At 38.4% G+C, this 22,908-nt stretch overlaps 1 protein-coding gene across 1 annotated transcript; it reads right to left on the bottom strand.

Annotated features, from left to right (window-relative positions):
* Positions 1 to 194: 194 nt before the first annotated feature.
* On the bottom strand, positions 195 to 11,486 carry ncam3 (neural cell adhesion molecule 3). The gene is made up of 18 exons (XM_065957864.1): positions 11,199 to 11,486; positions 10,700 to 10,771; positions 10,472 to 10,591; positions 9,671 to 9,742; positions 9,433 to 9,570; positions 8,558 to 8,701; positions 8,204 to 8,321; positions 7,015 to 7,169; positions 6,789 to 6,922; positions 6,320 to 6,455; positions 5,999 to 6,175; positions 5,658 to 5,836; positions 5,376 to 5,391; positions 5,099 to 5,226; positions 3,320 to 3,488; positions 2,999 to 3,188; positions 2,736 to 2,864; positions 195 to 2,094 (listed from the first exon to the last, which is right to left on the bottom strand). The coding sequence occupies exons 1-18, from the start codon at positions 11,266 to 11,268 to the stop codon at positions 2,052 to 2,054; spliced, it is 2,190 nt and encodes a 729-aa protein (XP_065813936.1). The 5' UTR covers positions 11,269 to 11,486; the 3' UTR covers positions 195 to 2,051.
* Positions 11,487 to 22,908: the final 11,422 nt, after the last annotated feature.

Genomic DNA, 22,908 nt, shown 5'->3' with positions numbered 1-22,908 from the left:
GCTGTGGCCCGATTTGTGTTTTTTTCCCTCTGCATCAGTTCTTAGTGGAACTGCCTTAATGTGAGAAAAACTGATTGAATTCTAAATGAAATGAAAAATTAAGGCTTCTTCATTTATAGCATGATTTATTTTACGTGGTTACGCTTGTACACTGATACATTTTGGTAGATAAATAAAAAAAACAGACATTAATAGCACGTGATACAAGACTTTTACTCATGACCAAAACTTTATGCACATTCAAAATATAATCCACAAATGTTTGCATAAAATAAATTGTATAAATCTTGTGCTTTTTTTTTTTTTTTTTTAACTTCTCAAGCTTTTTTTGTCTCAACTAATTACAAAACGTCTTATCTGGTTAATACAATCTATTACAGATAGGTGTGTGGATTTTCTATGGCTTTTTGCATGCCTGGTTAAAAGAGATAACCTCTCAATATTCAAACTTCATCCACTCACAAGATCTACATTGTAGGCCTACGCTGCAATCTCAAAACCACAAAATGTAGGAAAATTACAAACTGTAAAGAAATTATGATAAAATAACAACAAATCACATCTTCATTCTGTAAAAGTCAGAGAAATCTATTCCTTGCACTTCAAAAACAACATCAACTTAAGATCTCTGTAACAGGAGAGCTCTCTGTGTCTAAATATAAAACATTTGAGCTCATATCAAAACAACATCTGCAACTAAAATCTAATGCATGTCAGATCATGTTTCTGGTAAACACCACACACAGCAGAAACATCACTTCAATAATGATGTAAATAAACCAATGGTTAAAGGTCCGATTTTTGAGAAGTAATAAAGGGCACAAGGATTTGGTCATAAAACATTTTCCTCTCTGTGTTTATGATTTAAAAGTGGATGACGGACATTATATCACCATTAGTAACAAAGAATTAACGTAGGGAGAACAAAGTAAAAAAAGCTGCTCCATGTTTTTATGAAATATAAAGATGCAACAACATGTGTATATACAACCATGTACAGTGTTCAGTATCAAAATATAAAATTAATATGTCAGAGAATAGTCAAACATGACAATATTTAAAACAGAAGAGGTGCAACAGCGCTAAATGTTTGACTTATCTTATAAATAATTATAAGTCAGAAATCATAACATAAGTTAATTTTGTAATTTGTTTGTACTGAGTACAGGTATTAAAACAAGGTTATTATTTGTTGCCATTGTTACTGTTCAACCTGAAACATTTAAAGGGATCAAGATTATGGCTACAAAGCTTAATATGGACTCATGTACAAAGTTTCTTGTGATGAAAATCTCTTATAGTGTGGAAGCAATAAATATCAGTTCATAATACATGAAGGTGAGTTGGTTAAGTTTTGTCTGAAATGCCTTTTAAAGCGTTAATAAAATACTGCTAAGTATCAGAATACATTGTTACATTAAAAGTAAAATATTTCCTCAATAACCATATGAGCAGCAACAATTCAAAGTTAATAACAACTTGAGAACAGTAGGAGGATTTAAGAAAAAACAGGTCTTCAAAATAGCTAAAAATGCTGCATTTCACAGGATATCCAAAACACACTCAACAACTATCAAAAATAAAATAAGTCTTTACAACATGCCTACAAGTCCACAACATTCAAATTGCAGCAAAAGGTAAACATTTATTGTGAAAATAAAGCAATTGAAGATTAACTTCAAAAACAATATTGTTACCCCGTTAAACACCGTTATCAAAATGACCCTGTAAAATTAGATATTTGTTTAGTACTAGTGTACGTGAGAACTGACAGAGCAACATATAAAAGACTACAAAAGAATATCATTTCCTGCCTGTAGCCTCATTCAGAGGACACGTTGTCATGAGAGGTCGAATGTGGGCCATTCTTCCTTTCAATCATTCAAAACACGCTGTTTTAACCCAAACATCAGTTGTGATGTTTCATCTTTCCTGTGGAAGATGTTTCCAATGTCCCCAGCTTCTCTGACTCCGTTATTGAGACTGTGAGGGCTCGGTTAGTCTGCTGTTTTATTTCCATGCTATCTCACATTTCTCTTGTTTCAGTGGTTTCATGCATCAGCATGGGGAAGGTCTTTGCATGGTTGTGTTTTTCTGTGGGAAAAAACAAAGGATCAATAAGATACTGTCGAAACTTCATGGGAAATGTCATAAATAGTTCAATCTCGCACACACAAATACATTAATTTTGTGTTTATAGTTTAGTGTTTCGAAACATTATTGTATTGCTCATTGACTGATGTATATAACAAACGTTCAGTTTGACCCATACATAATCAGATTACAGAACAATAGAAAACATTATCAGGCCTTTACTTTTAACAGTTTCACAACACACTTTGAAATTGAAGCCTTGCATACTCGACACATTTCTGGTTTTCCAGTCCAAATTCCAAACATTTTGCTATCTTCTATAAATGCCACTTTCTCTGCTAGCACCAAATTGTTGACGTTTGCCATCACTGTGATATTGTCGTAATAGATAACATGAAATCAGTTCTTCTTAGCCGAACTAAAACACTAGTTTCCGGCAGCAGCCACGGTAAATCCATGTTGTCAGAACACTGGAACCTGAGCTGCCAGGGTTACAGTTTTGAAGAATTGATTACTGATCAAACATGAAAACATTTTTCAAGGCTCATAATTTATGTGATTGGATTGTTGCAAGGACAGGCATATTTACTGTAATTGTTGGATAAAGTTAGTGCTCTGTACATAGAATTAAAGGAACATACTCGTGTTTGGTGAGAGGAGCTTTGTCACAGGTGACCTCTGTGAGCTGCCACCCCTCCTTAGTGATAGTCTGAACCCCTGTCTGTTGAAGACTGCCTCTGGGAGTTGACATGCCCTTCAGCTTCACCTCTCTGCAACACCAAAAATAAACTGAATGAAACTAGCTGGACAAAGAAAAAAATGTTTTTTATTTTGTGCAAATATAGCCTCCATGATACATGAATGTACACATGCTCTCTCTCAGACTCTTCTAAACCCTGCTCACCCATTAGTATTCCCCTCTGCATCGTCCAGCATTCGCAGGCCTGGAACTTTTTGTCCAAACAATCTCACAGCGACGGTCATGAGCAGGCCACAGCGGTTTATGTAGCAGCACGAGGCGTCGACCACAAGGAACAACACCAAGAAGATCACCATGACGATGGCGACCACGCCGCCTTTGGTCATTCTGCTTGCTGTGACCGGAGGGAGAAAGGGAAAGTCAAAATACAACAAACATTTTTATTGTTGACTGCCATGCAACAGTTTAGAAGTTGATGAAATATCTTTAGCTAACAGGCTCCAGTGTAGGTGTAGTGCTGCGTACCAGGCTGAGCACCGGTGGTGAAGTTGAACACGGCAGGGATAGAGGAACCATTGGCATTGATCGCTGTGACTTCCAGTTGATAGGCTGAGATGAAAGACAGGCCTTGAAGAGAGATAGAGTCGGCACCTGACGACAGCTGCATCTCTTTCCACTCAGTCCCCTCTTTGTCCTGAATGGGGAAAAACAGAATTTGAAAAGAAAGTAGTATTTGGTTAGAAAAACCTTTAAATAGGCACTTGACCATTGAAAGGTATTTAGTTAAAATACACTTTTGTGGAATACTGTCCTGCTGTGCTTTTGCCAAAGAAGTTTGGTCCTACATAGTCCAACATCCAAAACAATGTTTGTTGCAAAATTATGTGATAGGAAAAAATGTTGTGCTCATTTGTTGATCCTTCTGATCTCACGAGACTACACTGAGCATCTTATTTTTGACTCATTCTGTGATCACTGTATCTGAGTCATTTCTCCTTTGAGTGCCTCATCATTATTTACTCAATGTATCTTTATCCTTTGTGTTTCTTTTTTTGCCACTAACTGCAAGTATATTTTTTGTTCCAGTTTGGATTCAAAGAAAGAATCTTCTTACTGTGAGGCTCTGGTGAGGCTCTGGTGATAAGTGCCACACTACAGACACAAAACTACATGTCAGAAGATTTCCATAAATACATCCAAAAGGGGGACACCAACGAAAGTTTAAAAGTTTTCTAAAATGTCTTTTTTAGCCTGAGCTGTTTGATCAACGGTCCAAAAGTCAGAGATTCTTAATTAATAAAAGTTAACAAGGATTAAAGAAGCAACAATTCCTCACTTTTAAAGAGCTGGAACCATACATTTCCTGCTATGAAAATCAAACAATAAATGATTTGTTTGAAAAAACAGACCAATGCCTTTTTAGTTTATAAGTAATCTAGTTGACTAAATGTCTCCACTGTAAGAGGATGTTTAATGAAAGATGTTAATTGTGTGTAAAATGAACACATAGTTGTGTGAGTACACAGACGGGATGGAACAGAAAAAGCAAAGTACAGCATGAATTCATTCTTCTTAGTCTCATTATTGGAAAGATTAAAGATTAAAGATTAACTTTATTGTCCCAGTGGGAAATGTGTCTTGGACTTCACAGAGCTCTGATGCAGTAGCAAAATAACTAAATACATTCATTCGTTGGTAAAACATGTCAGTTCAATAATCAATAAATTCCATACAAGTGGATTACTAAAACCATAAATATGTAATAGTTAAGAAAAGTGATAAACAGTGCAGGTACAGTTTCACATCTTCACACACACACTCACACAACCTCATACATGCACACATATACACACACATTACAGCTCAGGTACTGTTGAGGGCTTTGATGGACAAGGGAACAAAGGTATTTCTGAAACGGTTGTTCCTACCTAGGGGTACCCTGTGGTGCTGAGCTATGTACAATGGGCTTGTATGAGACATAACTTTGATGGGGTTTTTTTTTATTGCTGGGATCAAATCGAGACTAATGTGAGAGCTTGAACTACTCTCATCTTTCTCTTAGCTGAGATGAATGAACTGTACTAAACACTAAAGACATCTCACACAGGAGTTACTGTGAGTATGAACCATAATCATTTCTCAGGAGTCATAACTGAGCCAAATGAGAAAACATACAAATTCTCTTTTTGGTATTGAGTAGAGCTCACTTTTGCCTAGGCAACGTGATACAAAGATAATCTCGCCCTAAATGTCACTTTGCAATGGGAGATGTTTTGTTTTAAGCTTCTGAGTCACTGTGCATACCTGTTTGTAGCGTATGTTGAAGTGCTGCAGAGGAGTTCCTCCATCATCGGTCTGTTTAAGAGGGATGGAGAATGAGTTGCCGTCTACTTTCATTGCATCAGTGGACAAAACTGGACTATCTGGTTCACCTGCAGAGAGAAGGCAAAGACAGGAAGCTAATGACCAATCATGAAAACACATTACAAAAAGGAGCAATGGATCAAAATCAACACCTCATCTTCAGATTTAGATGTATTTAATTCTAGAATAGTTTAATAAATCACAGTGTGTACTTTACCCTCTGAGGATGGATGACAACATGGCAGCATGAAAGGACATCAGGTCCCATATGATGATGTCATGGAAATGTTGTGATGATGGTTGCATGAAACATAAATCAGAACAGTAAGTGATGGATGACGTGAAGTAAAAGTCTTGATTGGTAAAAAAAACATCAACATACAAAGTATGAGACATATTACACATGCCACATCCATCAATATAAGTGATTTAAATGGTCTTGCAAAAAATACAAATAAATTGCAACAATAAACCCAAACACACAATGCATATGGATTCAGTGTGTGCTGCTGACAGTTTGTGCTGGAAATGTTCTGTAGTTGTGTGTATGACACTTACGTATGCCATGTGTGCGGACGGTGTTTGTGTCTGAGAACTGTCCTGGTCCCATTACATTCATGGCAGCTAATCGCACCATGTACAGCGTGTACGGCTTAAGGGAGGTGATCTTTAAAGGATCTGGAGAGCAATCACAGAAATACAGAAAGACACACAGTAAGCTAACATGCTGATTTAAAATATTATTCTGGAATTCATTGCAGATTGAGTTTGTGGTCTAACTAGTTTAAAGAGTTATCGGTTGACTTAATTTCTATGATACACAAACGCAAACCTCTTTACCTCTACCCAAAGAAGGGGCTGTGACGATCTCCTTCCACTGCTCTGCTGCACTTTGCCTCCACTGCAGGACGTAACTTGTGATGGGTGATCCTCCATTGACGGGTGGGGTTTTGAGGAAGAAGAGGACAGATGTTGGTCCAGGTGCGACAGACAGGTAGTGAGGGGGACCGGGCTGGGCTGTGGGTCAGGAGGCATGGCAGAAAATAATGTATTTATTTTTTAAAGTAGAGAAACAAATAGCCGACATGAAAATTGGAAAGTGTGTGTACATTTTTACTTCACTTTTTTTTCACAAACATAAACACAAACATAAACTCTTACTGATAATTGCAACATCTCTTGAAGCGTTTCCAGAAGCGGTGACAGCCATGCAGGAATACAGCCCACCATCAGAGGGCACCACCTCACTGATCGTCAACACACCATCAACAACATGGACACGACCAGTGGTTAGGTCCTGATATACAGAGGAACAATAAACATTAGTCACAGCTGAGACCATACATAAATCTGTAGACATTGTGTCTTGTGTTTGAGTAGAAGCCTGACATTATGAGATTTCAGCACACAGAAAATATGTCAGTTATCCTTGTTAAATAAAGGATTTATATAGGCCTACATAAGAGTGCCTTGGACTTTCAGTTTAGGCTGCCTTTCCATAAGACTATACTATCAGGACAGTTAACTATTTATTAGCTATTTGACTTCTGTCCCCTAATTGGATACCACAATGATTAGGATGACCGAGAAGTGGCAGCATGTTGAAGCATGTTTGATTGCGTTTTAATACCAGAGTTTGTCCATTGTGCTTGTTGATCCAATGCAGCTCAGGCTGGGGGTGCCCAGAGACGTTACAGGACACAGAAACACCCTCACCCACTGACATGCTCAGCAACTCTACTGACACAAACACCTCTGGGGCCTCTGAAAGGAAACATGTCCATAAAAAAATGAATACGTTTTCCACAGCCCATGTCCATTTGCTGTCTCTTCAGAGCAAGATTAACTGCACTAACCAAAAACATAAAGCATGATGGTCGCGTTGCTCTCAGAGATCTTGTTTTTGGCAGTGCAGACATACTCTCCGTAGTCCACCCTGGCGACAGACCTGATGGTCAGCTGACTGTGGTCTGAGTTAAACTGATGATGTGAAGAGTCAAACAGCATCGGCCTGCGAGGAGGAAATACAGCCAAAATACACATTTGTTATACACGTTGGTAATGCTTAAGGGATTCACTTTCAAAGCTAGATTGATGCCAAGTGTCTAAACACTTAAGAATGTCAAAAGAAAGAAGTCCCATTTGTAATAAACAGATACGGAAGCCCTAAGAGGACATGTATCCGTACATTTGATTTACTCTGTTCATCTGTGATAAGGGGTCATTTGTGGTTGTTCTCTCAAGATCTCAACTCAATTTTCTAATTTATCAAAAGTTGCAAAAGCACACAATGAAAACAGAAATAATCTTAAGGGCGCGCACACAATAGGCAAGCCGTACCGTGCCTAAGCACACTTCACACCTGAAGTCCAGTTTGTTTGACTAGTGTGAGTGCTTGAAGTTGTACACTTCCTTGGCCCTTGCAGGCTTGGAAGAGGTTTTCTTCTGCACAGTACAGTTCATGCACGAGCACAAGAATGGGTACACAACGTGGACAGCCTTCAATTATGGAGAAATCCTGTAGTGATATGGCTGTATCTGACAAAAGACTCAAAATAAACCACAAAGTCAGTAAAGTAGCTGTCACGTTCCCTGTGATGTTCTCCAATGTTTGGACGTGGACTCAACCACGAGTCCCTTTTATTAGTTTATTTATATTAAAACTATTTATATAGTTTAAAGCTGTCTTGTAAACTAAGCACGCTTCACAATTCCATTAACCCCTTCATGTGTTATATTACATCGTTACTGGTCCTATGTATTGACCAGCCTATTGTTTTGTTTTCTATTTCGACCAGAAACCTCTCCCATCATCATAAGAAAACAAGCTTCGTTACCTCAGGACAATGAGATTAATCTATCTGTTATCATGGGGGAACCAACATTATTATCCACAAATAACAAGATTAATAAGCTGAGATCTTGAGAAAATGACCAATAATCACTTGTTATCAAGGGATGAAGCAAATAAAATGTGGAAGCATATATACATTTATTTTTAATATATTCTCGTTTTGTTTTTTTTCGCCACAAGTCGAGACATACATGGTCCAGGTGATGTTGGGTTGTGGATGGCCGGCTACCAAACACAGTAAAGTAACGTTGGTTTCTGGTCCAGCCATCACTTTTTTCACCTCCTCTCTCAGACGCACAGTAGGATGAGCTGCAGAATGGAGTCATAAGTTATGTCAAAGTTATGCTTATCTTACACTTAATACATATTTTGATGTCCTTATGACTGAAAAATGTTGTTTTAATACTAAAAGTTGAATAATCCTTAACCACTTAGTCCTCAACCATAGTCTATTACATGCATCATGTTTTGAAAGAGCCAGATCTTTGTATCATAACCGCAGATCTCTGACTGTTATTGGATCTTGATGTGAAAAAGATACTGACCATTGACAACAACAGAGATGGCTAGTTGCTTGTCGATTGGCCTTCCTCTGATTTCGGCATGACATGAGTAAATCCCAGCATCTTCTCTTTTCACACCTTGAATAAAGAGTGTGTTATTAGGAAGATGACGCACACCCCTTCCTGCTGAAGATGGAAATAAAAGCACAAAAGCACAGAGGAACAGAGTGAGGGACAAACAACATGGATGGATGAAGGCCAAAACATCTTAGACACAAAAGAGAAAGGAGGTTAAGAAGCAAAAGACATGTTTAAAATCTGCACCCAAAACATTCTTTATAATTTAAACTATAATATCAGTTCAAGCATCTGAAGCAAATTTCTGTAGGACCTCAATATTACAGTTCAGGCTATGTGAAGACAAGTTAAGTCGCTACTTTTGTCTGGCTGACTGAATCTGCATGTCTAGCATGTCTGCTTTTTTTTTTTTTGAAAGAGAGAACTTAAAAAGTAACTATGAATTCATGAAACTCAACTATTCACAGCAGCTCAACAGATCAGTCAAGTCCGGGAGAAAAAAACATACTGGTGCCATCCCTGCTTATGCAGATCACAAACAAAGGATTGGATGGGTTTAGTTCACATTTTGTGGGTCAGTAGACACTCAGGTTACCCAAATATATGTTCAAAATATGTTTTCATAATATGTCCCCTTTAAAGAGACATTAAAATCAGTATCAGCCTGTTTCATAAACAACTACATTTTCATCATGGTCATCTCAAAGCAGCTGCTTGCTGCGCTTGAGAACAAAATTGATGAATGAATCAATGGTAAAGATCTGGGCTGTAAATTCAAAACATTAAGATTAAAGATACTAAAGCCCTATATTCCCCACTTGGCCATGTTCTTGTCCTACCATTGGTTGAAATTTCTTTTCCGTCTCTGAACCAGTGAACATCAACAGCTGGCTGTCCTGTCACCAAGCACGGCACCATGCCATCTGTTCCCTCCAGAAACTCATGGTAAGTCGAGGTGCCTCCAAAAGAAGGACCCTCTGACAGAAGGGGAGAAGGTTAGGGTGCCTTAGTCTCTATACAATATAGTACAGATGAGGGAAATCATAGTCAAAGGTGTGCAGCTAGTCATTTACATACCATAAATGTAGATCATTTTCTGAACTTTAGCTTCATCTCCGTTGTCGAAGTCACAGTGACAGGTGTACTGCCCTACAAAGGCAAAAGACAGTAACTTCAATTTTTTCGAAAATGAGTTTTTGTCATTTTTGGAACATTACAGATGTGCTTTATCATGTGGACAAATATCTTGAGTCAATTGTGCTGTTCTTCTGAGAAAATAGTAGGTTGTATTTGCCTTAACTTCCAAAAGCCCTGAAGAAACCAAGGCAGAGTCCAGTAACTTCACTCATCAGGGTCTTTTCCTTTGAACTGCAGCATTCAGGAATGCTCAAACTGAGTTAAGGTCTTCTGCCTTTGTTTTGCTGCGGATCAAAGTGAAGTTACTGTATTACTGCAGGGGAGTTAAGGCGTTATGCCTTTGTTTTACTATCTGTCATCAAGCACTTAATTGTGCCATGATCACTAGATTTCATGTATATGTTATAATTATTATCATATACTGATTTAATATAGTGATCAGCAACCAAGGGAGCTATCAAATGGAAGTTAATGCCTTTTGCCTTGGCATGACCCCTTATTATTGTACAGGCCATGCAACGGCAGAGTACCTTAACTCCAAATAAGGGTCAAAGGTCATGTTTAAGCTCAAGATTTTTATGAACATTAATAATCTGATTAAAAAGACAAAGAATTGCCACATTTCCAATATTCTGCCTGCAACTCATTTGGCTGGACAACAAAATTACTTTAAAGTCATTTTTCTCAGTTCTACACTCTGGCGACTTAAGGTCTTCTGCCTTTGTAGGGCAGTGTACTTGCCCGCATCTTGCATCGTGGCCTTCATAATATGGAATTTAGAGGTGGTCTCATCCAACGTAGAAACCTTCTCTTCAATATCTTCCCCATCCTTCTGCCATGTTATGATTCCCTCTCCACCAGCTAGAACCAGAGGAAACAAAGGTTCAGAGTTCTAGAGAAGGTTCAAAATTCAATGTAACTTTCTTGGACAAGCTCGATGAATCATTAAATACGATATATAAGACTCACCTTGACACAGCATTGTGATCTCTTGTCCCACCGGAACATTTTCTTTACTGGTAATGATCTCCATCTTTGCTTCTATCATCATTCAACAGAAATACACATTTTTAACTCAACAACAGTGAGTATAACAATTCGTAATTTTAAAACATAAGAGATCAAATGATACCAAAGCATACACTGAACTATTGTGAATATCTATCTGTTATCTTGTAAAACACATTTAAAAGGAAATCATCTAAACACTAACTTCACTTTGAAATAAACATAGAGTTTGTTGTTGGGTTGTTGTGCTCTAACACATTTTGTAGCACACAAAAATGTAGGCAATTTTTAAAAACTCATCAGTTTGAGCACCTGCAGAAAGATTTCAACCCTTGAGTCATTTTGAGTCATTTCATGTTTCGTTTGCAAAGTGCAAAAGTATTTACCCTTAATGCAGCACTTATCAACACATTATTTTGACACTTCTTGCTAAGATTGTAATAATGTTGACAGATCTTACCTGTGCCTTGCAGCAGCAGCAGCAGCAGCAGTGAGACCATTCTCAGGATGAGGGCTGACTGGTTTGTCATGTTTACCTGAAGATATGACACTAAATAAAAAGATCTGCTGTTTTGTGTGTTCAGTCCAAAATGTTTGATTTTGCAGTCAGCGCAGATGAACAATCGTGTTTAATGCATCATCTAATGATGTTTAAAAATCAAACAGCTCCAAAATGAGACCTAAAACATGTGTGTCACAAATGTGCAGCTCTCTGATATTTCCTGTCCACCTAACATAACTATGATGGGACAGGGTCTGTGTTAGAGGTTATATAGAGGAACAAAAACAGAGATGAGAGGATACGAGAAAGGGTGGGGGGAGAGAGAGAGAGAGAGAGAGAGAGAGAGAGCGAGAGAGAGAGAGAGAGAGAGAGAGAGAGCACTGCTCTCTGGTCCATGTGTTTACACCACTGGAGTCATTCATGAAGACAAATGAAAGGTGACGACTGAAAGATGCCTCTCCTCTCATTTTTCTCTCTTTTTTGTTGATCCACATTCGTCCCTAACTAGTCTTTGTCTGTTATTTATTTATCCTTTATTCTTTACCTCTTTTTATTTCCTTTCTTCATCTTCCTTCTTTCTCCCTTTTCCACCCTGTCTGTTCCCTTTCTCTTGCTCCAGGCTATCGGATGAAAGGGGAAGGCAGCCCTCCAGGGAAGGGAGAGATGGCCAAAGGTTTTTTATCATTCCATCCTTTTTCCTCTCTCATTTACAAAAAGGGTCACATACTTCTCAAGCACACGCAACCTTAACCTGCACTGTACCAAAGTACAGATACAGTACAATATGCCAAACCACACATGTTGCTGAAAACGTGCATCCTTTAGGATGCTGGTATCAACAAACCTCAGTGACACCCATTCTACTACAAAGAAAACATTTTCTTCACTTTGAACTCTGTGATTGGAGGAAGGAATAGAAGGAGCTGAGTTTAAAAGTTTTGATTACCAATTTAGCCTGAAACATTTAATCATATAAGTCAAGCTTTTGTAGTCAAAGTCAAACTTTGATTAAAGTCAGTGATGTGTTGAAATTCACAAAACGCCTTTGAATGACATTAGTTTGAGTTAAACGTTTTTTAAAAGAAACCTTTAAAATAATTATTCCATAGAAAGCACCTGTGTTACTAAGTGTAAACCTCCAGAGCTGAATAAAAGAAGCAATGCTAAAAAACGGCACTGCCTCAAACGACTTGAGGCTTGCTCCAGAGGTGATTCCCTCCCAACCAAGCCCCATACTAAAATACACATTTTTACAGTAGAATTAAACATGGTTACAGCCGCGAGCAAAGAACAGTTTTGATCTTTAAGGTTTTAAATGGCATTATTGAAACAAATACATTTTAGAAAAAATGTGTATTAATTAATCGATCCGTCAAATGCATTTGATAAATTAGATCACTGATCATATTGATCAACTTCCGGCATATTGGCGTATCAAAACAAGCCAACTATCTGTCAGCCTGAACGCAACACATACAGATGGCAGGACCTCAACCTCTGCCTTTCTGGAGGTCTCAAAGGGTGTCCCAAGGTTTGATTTGAGGACCCATTTTATTCCATTTATAGCCATAACCTGTGTAAAATCGTGTCTAATGCCATGTATCATTTTTATGCTGATGACACCATCGCAATGGGCGGCAGTAGCTCAGTCTGTAGGGACTTGGGCTGGGAACCGGAAGGTCGCCGGACCAAATATGTAAGTTGGTCTGGTAGCTGGAGAGGTGCCAGATCACCTTCTGAGCACTACCGAGGTGCCCTTGAGCAAGGCACCAAACCCCCTCCCCACCACCAGCTCAGGAGCGCCCACGGTGGGCCGCTCCATCTCTCTGACATCTCTCCATTAGTGCAAGTCCAAAGCATCCTGTTTCTGCATGTGTGTGTTCATGACTTACAGAGTGTAAAAACTGAAATTTCCCCTTGTGGAGATCAATAAAAGTTCATCTTAATCTTAATCTTAATCATCTACTGCTGTTGCACAGGCTTTTGAGTTTTTGAATTGTTATCTGTGTTCACAACATGTCATGTTTACATCATGTAAATATTAGACAAATAGCATGTCTGTGATGTTATAGAAGTCTGTGGTTCCACTTGTATTGTAAGATAATAGTATAATTTAATTGATATCTAGCTAACCATACATTGCTTGATAGCATATTCAGTGTTTGTCATAAATTGATTTTACAATATACTTTATTAATCCCTGAAGGAAATTCTGGTTTACACTCTGTTACTGAGAGACATACTTCTCACACATAGGAATGAAATACATATATATACACAAACAGGACCTGTGGACATGCATTAGTGGAGAGATGTCTACACACTGCCAAGCAGGGAGCGCACCAGAGCTGTTGGGGGTTAAGTGCCTTGTTCAATGGCACCTTGGCAGTATTCGGGACCTCTCCAGCTTCCAGACCAACTTCCATATTTTAGTCTGCACTGAGACTTGAACCAGCAACCCTCCAGTTCCCAACCCAAGTCCCTACAGACAGCAAAAGGAGTGAAGAGTCACATAATTCATAAGGTTTATACTTGATGCTTTAAGGATTAAAAGTTCCCACAAGAGACCATCCTATATGAAACACACACAAACACAATGCTAACATCACTGCCTTTCATCTACTTGGTGTTAGAATCCACTGATAGCCAAGTTTTGTCCTATGGGTCCCATCAATTTTATTGGCCAACAGCCAGCCAGCCCTTCCCACCTCCGTCTTGATAGGCTATCAGTGACTCCACACCGCCATCCAGCCGACCAATCAAAGGATACGTAGTCCAAAGGGGCCACCTATCAGGTTGATTATCAGGAGGTGCTATTATGGCTCATTTAAATGGAGTGTGCTCATAATGAGGACTGTTATCCAGGGCCATTAACGAGGGTGGGCACACACTTACAGCTGCCCCACATCAGATAGTTCGGCAGGATTTCTTGTTAACAACTCTATTAATTTGTACAAGACACAGAAATCTGCTGCTGTCACAATTGTGGAAATGTTCTACATGTAACAAAGCCATGATGTTTAAAGTCTAGCCTAGTTGGAAAATGATTAACTGAGCAAGGACATCTTTTGATAACAAAAATGCCTTTTCATTTGTAATGAAGTGATATGACAAAAGCTGTTGAGTTTGGCCCCTTTCAATAGTCATTTAGATTTTGTAACGCTCTCAGGGAAATGTCTTCGTGGATAATCATGAAAATTGTAGTTCATAAATATTTTTTTAGGACATGAAAGTGTTAACGTAGTGGTGGTTGGTCAGTGTTTAAAAGAATGGGGAAGTGACTATCCTGGCTTAAGGTCTAACACAATTAGTTGATTGACAGTAAAGGTTTGATAATAATAGCAGAAGAGCCTTTGTCAGTTTCTTTTTTGGTAAATCAGTCTTTTACTAAGTACTTCTTTATTATTAAGCACGACTAGCTTGTCCAAAACAGAAGGTTTATGCTGTAATTTTTCCATTTGATAGTCAATAACTATGCATGATTAAAGTTGTTTGTTGACAAATAAATCCTCATCAACATAATGGCCACTGATTTAAACCTTTAAGAATAAAGTCTAGAAGTAAACCACAGCGACTTTTGTAAAGAGCTTACTCAATATATTTTCTTGGGTCGTTTGTGTGTGTCAAAAATAATGTTTTTTGAAAAATGTAAAACTTCAATAGTTTTCTCAACATTCTCCATTATGAACAAATGCAAGTATAAAAAATATGCATGTAGCAAGTTCATGAGTGAAATATAGCTATTCATTTTGGGTGGACATGTTTTCTGGAAAAAACAAAAACAAAGAGAAATGCACATCCAATGTTGCACATTCAATTTTTATCTTAAATAAACAAACAAGAACGAAGAACAATTCACTGCGATGTTGGTGCCAGAATCTCCACATTATGCTAACAATAGTATACGGACACATGCAAATACACAGCAACATGCCAACATACACAAACATTGATTTATGTTCATAACTTGTGTAAAATAACCTTAAAGAACTTTGTGAGGTCAAGTTTCAAATGTGACTCATAATAAACATGAACATTGTTGAACATCTAAGTACGAGATGTATTCTAAAGTCATTCTAAAGTTCAACTTCAGGTTAATGTTATTAAATATGATCCAGTGCAAAAGGAAATCAGCTGTTATTCCAGATGTGTAGAAAGTCAGTTCTAACACCTGCTCGCAGTGAAGTAAGGTTTAGCCACCAAACTATTTGGTTTATTTTTTAAACACTCAAATTACTTTAATACTCATTTAAGTAATTTTAGTGAACAAGTGAGGTACTCAGGCACTTTCATCCAAGAGAACAGAGTTTGTTTGCAGACCTTTATTTCTCTTCATCAAAGCTGACTTCGCAAAGGGTTAATGTTCCCAGCACAAAAAGGAATCCTATTACTTTCACAAGTATTGTTTCTGTGTTCAACACATTATGTACAACCACCAGATGATGCAGAGTTCATTTCACTTTCCTTTCTGAGACCACATCAAACTGATTTGGTGTCAGAAAAGCATCATAGATGTTGTTATAAGTCAGATAGTCAAGGACACATTATCAAAACCAGATAGAGACAGGGAAGCAGACTCACACGTAGCTGAGTTCAGGATAAGGCAGAGTTTAATAACAGTCCAGGTCAGTACACAGAAAGGCAAATCTTCGAGGCAAACAAATCCAAAGGGAACAGGCAAAAGGCAAAACGGTAAGGCAGGCATGGTCAAAGATCACTATAAGTTTACTAGGAAAAAAGCTGGAACAAGGTGACACACAGGAACACACTACGAACTGGCACATGAGGGAGGAAACACAAATATATATACACACAGACAATCAGGGGATAACGAGACACAGGTGAGCACAATCAGGGCAGGGAGGCTCAAGGCAGGAAAACATGAGGAGCAGGATCTGAAAGAAACAGGAACAGACAATAATACTAAATAAATGAGTAAAAAACAAAACATGACACGAGGTATCTTTATGGATCGTGTCATACATCAGCAACATGTCGACTTGTGCTGTCTGTTTCCAAGCAATTAGATCATTGAACTCTTACATAACAGACATTTATTGTCAACAGACATGTGGCTCCAGAGCCTCGGGTTGAGTATCACTGCTCTAAACCATGTCTGTGTTGTTGGCCCCTTGTGGAGTTTTTTTTTATTCAAATGTTTAAATGTTTAAACTTTTATGGCTGGTTGTTACTTTTATTGTGATAACTATCCTACTGAGTTATTCTGGTTTTACACTAATTATGTTAGCACTCATTATTGTGTTTATGTTTCAGATCTCTCCATATAACTTTTTGGCTTGTTCAGTGTTTGTCATACATTTATTTATGTTTGTCATTTAGTGCTAGAGCCGGGATGGTTGTTGGTTCTTCCCTGTATTAGAGAATATGGCAGACTATGGGATAAGAAGGTATATTGGTTTTATTACCTGGTTTAAAATGATCTATAGGACTTACAATCAGAGATTTACATTGGGTGTCATCTCTTTATAAAATCTATTCTCATGTCTTAAATTGCGAGTCGTACAGTAAACAATGACCAGCATGCTAAAAAGGAAGTCTTTGCTTGGAAGACCATTATTCATTATCTGTGTATCCTGTGCCATACATCATCCCCAAAAGGCTTTATCGCCTTTAGACGACAGCCAATGGGTTACGAGATAGGAGCGTCCATGTCTCCTGTTTACAGCAACCTCACTGAATTATCTCTGCTGACAAAGCAAAAAGCATTCCAAATCATTTCTGAAAACAGATGAAAAATAGGCAAAATTACCGCAAAATGTTGTCATCTGTCTCATCAAAGCACTCACATGTTGTCAATCTGTAGGATTACTGTAACATCAAGATGTAGGAAGTACTTAGTGTTCACACACAAAGATAATGATCAGTGATTAGCCCGCTGTTCGCATGTTCCTGCCTGTGTGCGTAATGACAAATACCAGACGTGTGATCTCCACCCAGCTGAGAGTTTGGCTGACGTAAACTAAAGGGCAGTGCCACCACGCTGACTGAATATAGGTTTCTGTATGTGATGCTGAGTTATCCTTGCACAAGATAAATTAAAGACTAAACATTTAGTTGATTTTAACCAAATATATACCTGAGAAAACAATGTTTTTAACGTTATTTTATACATGACAATGAGACAGACAGGAAGAAGGAAGAGGCATCAGAGGGAGAATACCATTGAAGAAAAAGCATCCTCACTTTTGCATTTTTTCCAGACAGAACAGAGGTGTGTGTATGTGTGTGTCCTCCATTCAAGTCTCATTCTTGAGGTTCAGGGATCACAGCTCTGGCTGTTTTCACACATTTCACAATGAGCTGCATGTGCAAACTCTAACAGCCACATTTTTTCTATCTGACGTTATTCAGAATTTTTTCCTACATGTTTCCTCTGATTTCAGTAATATGATGTGTAAACACATCAGGAAATAGTCAGGACAATTCACAGCGGTTTGATGACGTTATACTGCACAATCTCTGTGCACTTTATTAAACTGCTTCATTCTGTTTTGAGTTATTTTTTCCTTTACACTGGGAAGGCTTCCAGTTACACGTAGCATTAATATAAAAGTTTGATATTTGTTACTTGCCCACCATCTTGGGTCATCCTTTTTATGTCAGGGCTATGTTAAAATGGCTTGTGTTTTACTCTAAATATAAATGCCAAAGATTTAAATGCAAGAGTGCAACAGGTTCTAATCCATATACAAAATGTGGGAAAGACATAGTTGTGTCCATGGAAAAACGTATTAATGGGACGTTGATGTGACAGCAGAATTAGTGAGCAGCTCTTTATCCTGAGTCTACTTTGCAGAAAGCCAGTAATTGTAAACTGTTGTTTGAATTCTGTCTTTTTTTTACCCAACTGCATTCAACTCGTCTTTACAGCTGAGTAACAACAGGCCATGACTTAAAAAAATGATTTTTTATTTTTATTTTGCCATTTAAAGAACAATCTCAAAACCTTTGATCTCAAAACCTGATCTCAAAAACATCCTCCACATTAGTTGTTCTGACATAAAAAGCAAAATATTTTTGCCTTAAAGTAAACACAACCTTCATAAAAAAGTTTCAATGTTATGAACACATTCTGTTTGCGAACACAATTTTACTTTCTTCAACTTACTTCAGTTCTCATCATCACTGTATAGCAGGAGACCAGATTTTTAACATAAGAAATACTTTCCTTCTTGTCTGTGCGCTCGTAAACTTCATATTCTCCTGAAAGGGAAAGCAAGACAGCTGCTTGCTATATTTATCCTGCTTATATTTACACAAATAAACGGCAGTAAAGGATGCCGAGGTTTTCAAAACATCTGTTTACACACACCATTGTTGCCACGTAAACAATGAATAAACACAAACTTTAACCAAACCTCCTTCACCTCCACATGTCTCCAGATAATATTCATAACAATGTAAGTCAGCCGTACAGCTTCCTGCTCTGTGCTCCTCTATTCATAGCCTCTTGTGCTGAACAGGAAACTCACAGTCAGGTGATAAACATGGCCTCCAGCTAAGTGTCTGCCTGGTTTATTATTAGCATAATCAGTGATTTCACGTCCAAGAAACTGTGGAAACAGACATAGGCATCCTACTATTAGCACGATGCACACAGAAGATGAGCAGAAGAAAGTCGTTAATGGATTCGATGTAGGATGAGGGAGCGGGAGGAAGTGTGGTATTACTAAGTGATCGTTATTCAGTTGTAGCCATGTCCCTCATCAAACCGCAGGGCAGTCTAAACAATCCTGAACGTCGCCATTCAGTCTTATCAAATCTTCAATCTGAACATTCAGAAAACAATTAAAATCCACTCCAGCTGTAGATGTTACGTCGCATCATCAGAGTGTGAGAATGCAGCAGAAGGGAGCACATTTTAGGGTTAACATCATTTTACAATCAGGGCTGATTTGCTGGAAATGGTACTGAGACATGGACACATGGCATTAAGATGATGGATAAAACTGAGAATCAAATAGACCTGTCAAAATGTTTACAGTGGAAGTATTGTGAGTAATTAAGTGAGTAAGTCATAATAAGTATTTTTTGGAGTATAGCCTATACCAGCCTTTCCCAAACTTAAGACTGCCGCGGCCCACTTTGAAATGCAAAATTACTGCGGGGCCCATTATTAAAAAAAATTTATGACTACATCTATAACTTTCAGGAAGGGTAAAATTATTGGACATGACAACATGATATTATGGGAAGATAGACAAAAAAGTTTACTAAACATTATGTCCACGAATAGTCATGACACGCCTTACTAATCACTGAAAGGGTTGACTCATGGTAAATCATCATTATTGTGATATTTATTTTATTTTTAAAATTGGTGGAGGGATTTTTGCGGCCCACCTGCAGTACCCACACGGCCCACCAGGGGGCCGCGGCCCACACTTTGGAAAGCACTGGCCTATACTTTACTTGAGTTTTTATATTCTTCTACTTTTACTCCACTACATTTACAAAATGTAATATCGCAGTGTGCATTTTTATGTTGAAAAGACGATTAAAAAACATCCATAGCCCCTATATTAACCTTAAAAACGCCAAGAGGTCAAATGTTCTGGTTATCAGAGTGCATTGATTTTCAAGGTACTGCTATGGAACAACAAGGAACAAATGAGGAACTTACCATAAGTTTAGTACACTAATGGCAGCTGTAGCTCAGTTGGTAGAGTCGGTTGTCTCTCAACAGGAAGGTTGGGGGTTTAATCCCCCCCCCCACATGTCTCGGGGAGGACACACCCTGTACTGCTCCCGCTGCTTTGTCAGCGGCGTATGAATGTGTATGAATAGGATTACATAGCAACCACTGCCATCAGTGTGTGAATGGGCATGACATGCGCTTTGAGTAGTCAGAAGACTAGAAAAATCTATTTACCATTTAATGATTTTAGATAACTTTCTACATAATAATTCATGCATTTTTATGTTTTAATTTAACTTTATCAGATACTTAATATCTTATACTCAAGTAATAAAGCTGACATTGACAATTTCATTTCATTTTCTGGTATGATACAGTATCTGTACTTTTACTCCAGTATAGCTTTCTGTCACTTCATCCAACAGTGTTTAATTACAAAAATCTGAACTCAAGATCTTTCTAAAATGTCTAATGTGTGACACAATTTCAGGTCAACTGTCCCGAGCGGAAAGTGCTAAATTTAGAGAAGAAATCCAACTCTTACGTCACTGAAATTCAAAATACAATCAGCAACAACAATAGTAGGAAGACAGACGCAGGCTGGTATAACATCCACATACATGTGCTTAGACTAATCAACTGTCCTCTGTAGACACAGCAGAAGAGACTGGCTGCTTCTCTGTGCTCTGAACTGTCCTTATAAGTGACTTTAACCAGTGAACTTGTCCATGCAGGATACGTCTTCCCTTTAAATTCTGTTCACTAAATTATTCCGTAAATAATTCTTGTTCTACAATCCAGTTGAAGTTTTCATTGACATTTTGAACTGAAGGGGAAGCTGTTGACTTCTCCTCTGTTCAGCTATACAAACAGTATTTTACCAGAATGGAGCCATGTTTATTTGACTTGTAGTTTATTTTGCATGCCATCACATGAGTGAATGAATTCATGTCCAAACACTGTAGCAGGCAGCCAGCAGTTTGGAACCCGCTGATATGATACTAAAACTTCCTTCAGGATGTTTTCTTCCAAACACATGCGGCCTCTCATTTAGCAGACATCATTAAAACTGACTGCCTGGAATAGCTACTGCACTTTGGACTTTCAGCCAGATGTTGAGAGAAGGAGGAAAAACAAGCTACGTTTTATGAATGAATGTTTATTGTACTTAGGTATAAGATTGACATCAGTCAGTCAGCAGGGCCAGCTCTCCTATTGGACGGGTAAATGATTCAGTGACACAGTGTTGGACAAACCAGCACGTAACCTCTCCATGCCGCATTACTTTGAGTTATTTCTTAGAGCGTCTTATCTCAGTGTTGATTGAGAACTTTTGTTTTGTTGAGCTGTTGCCTTGGGGAGTCGATGCTGGGAAAAGGAGAGGTCTGTACAGTTACACTTAAAGACACAAGGTACACACTTTCTCTCTACTACTCTGGGCCCAATAGTTGACATGAAGAGAGGCTCCTGTGTGTAAATGTGCAGCAGGTGTTTTAAACGCTGTACTGCACTGAAATGGGTTCTCAATCATGATAAAAACCCCTGATATCAAATTCCTCTTCAGTTTATTGTCTATTTGACCGTCACAAACACGAAGCCATTGTGGCTTTAACATTGTGACTTTGTCAGAGCATGTTATCTTCCAATTTTCCCTTTTTAAGTTTAAGCATTCTGGACAGGATTTCCACGCTATTGTTATCCTCAAGTCCTCAAATACCAAGATTAAAGTCCCAAGTCAGTCCTATTTTTGTAACCTCCCAGTGAGCACCAAACAGGATTTCCATAATGATCGTTGATTGAAAAAAAAAGGGTGAAATTAGGTCAGATTGTCCAGAAATCCAGTCTGTGCGAAGACATCATTTTCTATACATTTTGTCTTTATTTCAGAATTAACCTTTTATTTTTTTCATTGGTGACATAATAATTTCAGCTGTGTGTTAATGTGCTCATGTTGGCTGTGTAAAGCCACCCTAAAGCACTATATAGAGAAGACATGGATTCCATGCAAAATAAGTTCATTAAGACAAACAGCTTAGGCCAACTTTTCTTTGACGTTGAATGTTAGCGAACATAAATACTGACCTATGCTTCCAGTTTCACTTGAGATTTAAAGGGGTCATATTATGCTTTTTCTGGTTTTATATGCTCTTTAGTGTGTTTTCCAAGTGTCCTGTGCATGTTTAGGCACATCTATGTGCAAAAATTTGAAGTCTGCGGACATGCGGCTTCTCCTACGTCCTCCTGTTAGCTGTAGCATTAGCCGCATGTAACACTCGGTTCTAGCCCCCCTAGAAAAAAATGTGTCAGTGTGACGTCTTATCAGTGTGATATCACTGATCTAAGCCCATTGGCTCTTTTTGGCAAGCCCAGCAGCTCATGTTGCACGCCCACAATATGCCGTAGCCTGCGGTAGCACAGTAGTGCTAAGGTGCTAATGTTTTTGCTCCCCGGCCCTCAGAGCCAGAGTGGCTGCATTCCCAATATGGTAAAAGGGGCGTGACATTTCCGAGAACCGTGCTGAGCAACTGACCAATCATGACAGAGCCGACAGGCCGACCTATCAGATCAGACTTGGCACACGTGGGGACTCTGAACATGGGCACTTCAGAGCCTTAGAGAGAGAGAGACAGCAGCGAGCCGATGCATGGAGTGGCAGTACATGAAAACAGACACTTTTTTAGAACTTTAGCTATTGTGAAAATACTTTAGTAGGTACATAGATTAACTATACGAACCCCAAAAAGGGCATAATATGACCTCCTTAAGTAATAATACACACCATTCTCATTTAGGTATTAGAAATTATATTTAGGGTGCATGCAGTGGTTCCACACCATGACCCCACATTGCAGTGACAATTTGGCCAATGATTTCATTGGAGAAAATGTGTGTGGGCTTTCTTCTGATTGAAATGACAGTATCCTTTAATTTACAGCACCCTTTGCCTCACCAACAAAGCCCTTTGCTTGATTTTCGTTGGATGACTCAGTTGATGGCAAAGATTATTAT

Source organism: Labrus bergylta, chromosome 8, assembly GCF_963930695.1.
Source record: "Labrus bergylta chromosome 8, fLabBer1.1, whole genome shotgun sequence".
NCBI classification, from domain to species: domain Eukaryota; kingdom Metazoa; phylum Chordata; class Actinopteri; order Labriformes; family Labridae; genus Labrus; species Labrus bergylta.
Note: the sequence above shows the minus strand (reverse complement) of the source record. Positions and strands in the feature narration are given on the sequence as shown.

What these genes read in the sequence shown, in the direction of transcription:
- ncam3 (XM_065957864.1), bottom strand. Translation starts at nt 11,268, where the DNA reads ATGACAAACCAGTCAGCCCTCATCCTGAGAATGGTCTCACTGCTGCTG. An exon ending in CATCTCTGTTGTTGTCAATG is followed by an intron (nt 8,322 to 8,557) that starts GTCAGTATCTTT and finishes TCCATTCTGCAG; the next exon opens with CTCATCCTACTGTGCGTCTG. An exon ending in AGCCCCTTCTTTGGGTAGAG is followed by an intron (nt 5,837 to 5,998) that starts GTAAAGAGGTTT and finishes ATTGCTCTCCAG; the next exon opens with ATCCTTTAAAGATCACCTCC.